This window comes from Macrobrachium nipponense, chromosome 11 (assembly GCF_015104395.2).
Source record: "Macrobrachium nipponense isolate FS-2020 chromosome 11, ASM1510439v2, whole genome shotgun sequence".
Lineage (NCBI taxonomy): Eukaryota > Metazoa > Arthropoda > Malacostraca > Decapoda > Palaemonidae > Macrobrachium > Macrobrachium nipponense.
In genome coordinates this window covers 3,383,187-3,390,686 of record NC_061087.1, presented here as the reverse complement: position 1 = coordinate 3,390,686, position 7,500 = coordinate 3,383,187, and the positions used below count along the sequence as shown (strand labels likewise).

The 7,500-nt window shown below is 35.1% G+C and overlaps 1 protein-coding gene across 1 annotated transcript in view; it reads left to right on the top strand.

Moving 5' to 3' along the window:
* LOC135217094 (alpha-1-inhibitor 3-like) overlaps positions 1–7,500 on the top strand; it is a 39,057-nt gene that overhangs the window by 15,273 nt on the left and 16,284 nt on the right. The window contains exon 12 of the mRNA XM_064252818.1: positions 4,306–4,461. Coding sequence (XP_064108888.1) covers positions 4,306–4,461 — 156 coding nt within the window. The remainder of the gene's footprint in view (positions 1–4,305; positions 4,462–7,500) is intronic.

Below are 7,500 nucleotides of genomic sequence, written 5' to 3'. Positions count from 1 at the left end.
ACGAGATTTACGTATTCTACGCGAATTCCGAGTTCTTTTGTTCCCATTATGGAGTGGTGAGTGTTAAAATATTGTTTATCAAAGGGGAGGGTTTTTGTTTAAATATTTCAGTGGAATGGGATTGGTTCAAGAGGTCCAAAAAATTTTTTTTCTTTCTTTGCCCTAGTAGCAGAAGTGACGTGTTTTCTTTATTCACACGTGTTTATAATAGACATATTCGTCTTTATTTAAAATATGAGGGTGTATAAAGACGTTTTATGCATGTGAACTGTGCTTAGATAAGCATATTTGGCTTGGAGACAAGAGCGGCCACAATTTCACGGGCTCAGCAGATTTCTGCTTACCGCGCAGAGAGGCGCGTTGCAAGGGGAGTATGGCCTGCCTCGAGGGAGGGGCATTGCAAGGGTACTGGCATCCCTCGGGTGATAGTTGCATGGTGGGTACTGCATACCTCGAGGGAAGGTGTTGCGAGGGTACTGGCATGCCTCGGGGATTGCGAGATGGGTACTAGTGCATGCCTCGGGAGTGTTCTATCGCTTGACGGGGGAGTGTCAACGCTCATTGGGGGGGAGAAACTTTTTGTTTCTCATTGGGGGTGAACTCCTCCTTTCCTTTTTTTTTTTTTCTTTGTGTTGGGGTGTTGGGGGATGGGTTTGCCCTTGACAATGAATTTCCAATGGTAAGATATCAGCTGATTGATTAGTTGATGAAGTGAAACGCCCGTAGAGTCTTTTTTTTAGAAAAGAGATTTTTTTTTCTCTCTTGGAGGAAGAGAAAAGGAAATAAAAAGAGAATTTTGTTTTCCGTGAATGAGGGGAAAAGTAGTTAACATGCACGGGATGTGTTATATGTTTTCCTTGTGCCTTGGAAGACACAAATATATTGGGGAGACACAGATTATTATTATTTTTTTTTATTGTGTTGGAGAAATTACTTTGAAATGCCGATGATTGGTGTTGTATCTGTGTTGTGTGGCAATGGTGTTGTGTCGTGGTATATGCTGGAGAAATTGTGTGTCATAAGGTTCAGCATTACTGTTGTATGCTATTTTGAATTTCACCCTTACTTGAGATTTTTGCAAGAGAATTATTGCTATGGAGAGTTATTATTATTATTGATAATTATTATACTTGAGATGTGTCACGGGAGGGTTACTTAAGTATAATTATCAGTACGGGAGACTTGTTTTACGAGAGATTTGAGATATTTCATGGGAGATTATTTGATAATTATTACAGATAATTATTCATGGAGAATTATTACAATGAATTAATGGGAGAGATCTTGGGTTAGTTATTTGTTGAGTTTTTGTGACTTTGGAGAATATTTCAGTCATTCACGATGAAGAGTTTTGCTGAATCTTGATGAATCTGGCTGAATCTTGGTGAATTGTGTTGAATCTTGCTGAACTTTTGCTGATTTTTTTTGCTGAATTTTTGGAGAATGGACAAGCATTAACATTGGTGATGTTTTTTTTTGTACTGATACTGGTGATTTTGATGATAGCAAATTTTGGTGATTTTGTGATGGTGATATTTCTGATACTGATTTTTATATTCTAATACGTGGGCGTCGTAATGCTATATCAAGGGTGGTAAAATCTTTTTTTGAATTTTGGGAGGAACTAACAACACATTATTTTTGTTTTTTCCTTTTTTTTATGAGTTCAGCAGATAATTGCTTGACATCTAGTGAGTTACGGGAGATAGTGAACAAGGCCGTTGATTTTTTCTTTTCTCCTTTTCTGGAAGTTAGCCATCGCTGACACAAGTTTTTTTTCATCATGGGTGACTTTGAATTTATTTTTTCTCTCCAGTTTGGTGTGAATTATAGATATATTATATATATATAAGTAATATAGTAATATATATATATATATATATTTATATATATAATATATATATATATATATATATATATATATCGATATATATATATATATATATCTAATATATCTATATATATATATATTATATAACTATAATATAATCTATATATCTATATATTATATATATTATATATATATATCTATATATCTATATATATCATATATATATAACTATATATATTATATAATATATATTATATATAATAATATAATATATTAATAGATATATATAGATATATATATAGATTATATAGAGATATATATTTATATGAATAATAATAGATATATATTATATATATAGATATATCTACATTCATATATATAGTATGATCCTATATATAGCGATATATATATATAATAGAGTAATATATATATATATATATATCTATATGTAGATATAGTATTATATATATTATCTATATATATTATATCGTATATATATATAAATATCTATATATATAGATAGATAGAATCACAATATTTATAGTATAGATATAAGATATATATAGATATATATATGATATATATAGATATTATATAGATATATTAGTATATATATATATATTATAATATAGTTATATATAGTTATATATGTACGGTGTGTGCGTGCTTACGTGTCTGTGTACTTTGAGGACAATTTTAATGTATGATTACTATTAGAAATGAGCTATTTTTCAGCATTAGTTATTTTATAATCAGTGTTGTTCTGTTGTGCTGTATGATTTTATTCCTTTCACTTCTCAACGACAGCAGGAAAGTTTCAGGCTTCAGAATCCTTAGATCCACTAAAATGTTCAACCAAAGCATATAACGGTTACGAAAGTTCGCCTCTTTATAGAAAAGCATTTGATAAAACTTTTACTTTTTTCAATGAGCGAAATTATTCTTAATTCTTAATTGAAAAGTTCCTAAACTAGTTAAAATTGTAAAACAAAGAGGACAACAAAAAATAATAGTAATAAAAAGGAAGCGAACAACAGTATTAAAAAAAAAAATCACCTTCTCTGGCAGAAGACGACAGCTGAGTGACAAGGAGAAGGAGGGAAGGCAGAGCCACGAAGGAAACATGCTCACGCCAAATACAGGGGTACAGAAGTGGTGTGCCAACTGCTTAATGAATAATGACTCAAGAATGGGCATTTCGTGTAAGTGTCTTGTTTGGCCCAAGATAGAAAAGTCGGTGTATTTGATGTCAACATGGCAAATTTTTGAATGATTTCAGAGCTTGTCTTTGATTTAAAAAAAGAACCAAATGTAAGTGGATTTTTTGGAATTAGAAAAACTTGCAGTATGCTGAAATGTTTCTCAATAATTTACTTTATATCCGTTCTAAATTTATCCTCTTTATAAGGAATACTCGCATATAGTTTATTACGAGGAACCGTACTAATAGTTGGTAAATCAAGTAGTTTCTTATTTAAAAAGGCTTTACAGTGTTTAAAAAAGATATTAGAAAGGATATAAAGTTAATTATTAAGAAACATTTTAGCATGCTGCAAATAATTTTAATTTCAAAAAATCCACTTAAAGTTGGTTCTTTTTTTAAAATCAAAGACAAGCTCTGTCCAACTTTGCAATCAATGGTCGTTTATAGATATTCTTGCCCCAAATGTAATTCGGGGATTTACGTGAGACCGACCAAAAGATTGCTGAAGGTCAGAGATGACTCACATAGAGGTGTTAGTCATCGTACTGGCTATAAATTGTCAAACCCTGAATTCTTTAACGCCAGAAATCATTCAAAAATTTGCCATGTTGATATCAAATACACCGACTTTTCTATCTTGGGCCAAACAAGCCACTTACACGAACTGCCCATTCTTGAGTCATTATTCATTAATTAAGCAGTTGGCGCCAGGATTGAACTCACACACCACTTCTGTACCCCTGTATTTGGCGTGAACATGTTTTCTTCGTGGCTCTGTCTTCCCTCCTTCTCCTTGTCATTCAGCTGTCATCTTCTGACAAAGCAGGCGCTTTTTTCTTAATACTGTTGTTCGCTTCCTTTTTATTACTATTATTTTTGTGTCTTCATTGTTTTACAATTTTAACTAGTTTAGGAACTTTTCAATTAAGAATGGATGTGTTTATATGCTTTAATAATGTGACATATATACTTATATATATATATATATATATATATATATATATATATATATATATATATATATATATATATATTATATATATAATATACATACGCATTGTGGAAAATGCTCATAGAGTGGGAAGACCCAAATAATGTTTTTTTTATTAAATTCGTACGAAAATTTAATTTCATCCAACATCGTGCGAGGTGCTTAACTACGTAGCTAAAGCAGGGGGTTACTTGATCATATTGCTCATTGGTAATGGTGTAAAGAATGAGTGGATTTGGTCATTGCGAAGTTCTTCCAGTCTCTGCCTTTTCCAAACAGGTGTTGTGGATAGGTCCACCGAACTACTGACGCCAGAATCGAACGCCCTGACCGAGAACTCTTTCTTCTCTGTACTGAATTCCTACAGTTTCCGATGGAGGCGATCCAAGGTCAACGATTACCTCTACTGCAGGGAGAAACACTCGACTGAGTCAGGTTGGTATCTATTTTGGTATGTTGCTGTATTCCTTTGACTTAGAACAGTAGCCTTTAATCCTATTCCAGACTGAGAACAGTAGCCTTTAATCCTATTTCTGACTTAAAACAGTAGCCTTTAATCCTATTCCTGACTGAGAACAGTAGCCTTTAATCTTATTTCTGACTTAGAACAGTAGCCTTTAATCCTATTTCTGACATAAAAACAGTAGCCTTTAATCCCATTCCTGACTGAGAACAGTAGCCTTTAATCCTATTGCTGACTGAGAACAGTAGCCTTTAATCCAATTGCTGACTGAGAACAGTAGCCTTTAATCCTATTCCTGGCTGAGAACATTAGCCTGTAATCCTATTCCTGACTGAGAACAGTAGCCTGTAATCCTATTCCTGACTGAGAACAGTAGCCTTTAACACTGTTCCTGACTGAGAACAGTAGCCTTTAATCCTATTCCTGACTGAGAACAGTAACCTTTAATCCTATTCCTGGCTTAATACAATAGCCTTTAATCCTATTCCTGACTGAGAACAGTAGCCTTTAATCCTATTCCTGACTTAGAACAGTAGCCTGTAATCCTATTCCTGACTGAGAACAGTAGCCTTTAATCCTATTCCTGACTGAGAACAGTAGCCTTTAATCCTATTCCTGACTCGAGGAACAGTAGACTTTGAATCCTATTCCTGACTGAGAACAGTAGCCTTTAATCCTATTCCTGACTGCAGAACAGTAGCCTTTAAATCCTATTCCGGGACTGCGAACGTAGCCTTTAAAATAAATTCATGAATGAGAACGTTTAAGCTGTAATCCTATTCCTGACTGAGAAACAGTAGCCTTTAAATCCTATTTCCTGACTGGAACAGTAGCCTGTTAAATCAATTCCACTGACTGAGAAAACAGTAGTGTTAATCCATATTTCCTGGACTGAGAAACAGTAGCTGTAATCCTATTCCTGACTGAGAAACAGTAGGCCTGTAATCCTATTGGCCTGACTGAAGAAACAGTTAGACCTTTGAATGCCTATTCCATGACTGGAAGACAGTAACCGTTTAAATACCTATTCCTGGCTTAATACAATAGCCATTTAATTCCTATTCCTGACTGAGGAAAAAAAAAACCCCCAAGTAGCCTGTAATTCCTATTCCATGACTGAGAAACCAGTCGCCTTTTAATCCTATTCCCTGACTGAGAACAGTAGCCTGTATTCCTATTCCTGACTGAGAACAGAGTAAGCCTTGCCTAATTCCATTCACGAACTGAGAAACAGTAGCCTTGTAAGCCTATTCCATGACTGAGAACCAGTAAGCCTGTAATCCTATTCATGACTGAGAACATGTAGCCTTTAATACCTTAATTCCTGACTGAGAACAGTAGCCGTTTAAGCCTAGTTCCTGACTGAGAACAGTAGCCTGTAATCCTATTCCTGACTGAGAACAGTAGCCTGTAATCCTATTCCTGACTGAGAACAGTAGCCTGTAATCCTATTCCTGACTGAGAACAGTAGCCTGTAATCCTATTCCTGACTGAGAAACAGTAGCCTGTAATTCCTTATCCTGACTGAGAACAGTAGCCTGTAACTCCTATTCCTGACTGAGAACAGTAGCCTGTAATCCCATTCCTGACTGAGAACAGTAGGCCTGTAATCCCTTATTCCTGACTGAGAAGCAGTAGCCTTTCGTTAATCTATTTACCTGACTGAATTGGGGAATTTTGCACAGGTAGCCTTTAATCCAATTTCCCTTCCTGACTGAGGTAACAGTCAGCCTGTTAAATTCCTATTCCTGACTGAGGAAACATTAAGCCTGTAATCCTATTCCTGACTTGGAAACAGTTAACCTTAATCCTATTCCCTGGCTTAATTACAATAGCCTTTAATCCTATTCCATGACGGAGAACAATAGCCTTTAATCCTTAGTTCCTGGACTTAAAACAGTAGCCTGTAACCTCTTTCCATGACTTGAAGAACAGTAGCCTTAAATCCTATTCATGGACGCGAACAGTTAGCCGTTTTAATCCTATTCCTGACTGAGAACAGTAGCCTGTAATTCCATTCTTCCTGACTGAGAACAGTAGCCTGTAATCCTATTCCTGGACTGGAGCAACAGTAGCCCTTTAATCCTATTCCTGGACTGAAGAAACAGGTAGGCCTGTAATCCTAGTTCCATGACTGAGAACAGTAGCCTGTAATCCTATTCCTGACTGAAGAACATGTAGGCCTGTAATTCCTATTCCTGACTGAGAAAACAGTAGCCTTGTAACTCCTATTCCTGACTGAGAACAGTAGCCTTTAATTCCTATCCTGAATGAGAACAGTAGCCTGTAATCCTATTCCGACTGGAAGACTTTAGCCTTTAATCCATATTCCTGACTTGAGAACAGTAGCCTGTAATACTATTCCTGATTGAGAACAGTAGCCTTGTAATTCTATTCCCTGACTGAGAACCAGGTAGCCGTAATCCTATTCCTGATGAAGACAGTAGCTGTATCATATCTGAAACCTGAGACAGTAGCCTGTAGACTATTTCCTGACTAGACCTACAGTAGCTATCCTATTTTTTCCTCACACCGTTGGACTGTGGAACAGCCTCCCAAAGGATGTCGTGCAGTTGGAAAGTCAGAAGTTCAAGTAAAAATATAGTGCATTACTACCCTCAAAATATTCATTTTAATACATTTTTATCTATTTGCCTATTTATTGATTTATTTTTTCTCCTTTGATAAGTGGGATCTCTTCTGTCTTTATTTCCCTTTATTTCCTCTTGCTTCTTCCTAATGAACACCATATTCTTTGGAAGCTTGAGTTTCAAGTCAATGGCCCCTGCATGCTTGTTCCATATGAACAGGTTACACCTACTGAATAATGATAATATTAATAATAACAATAATACAAACTTCGTGGCAAAGATTGGCTTCAACTGGATTATAATTGTTATTTTGGTTGCTTTTTGCACCTTTAAAATGGGTAAATTCTTATATGGAAGAAAACTAAAATATCAGCAACTTATAAAGTAAGCTTTCACCTAAAGAAACTGTTATGTGAATAA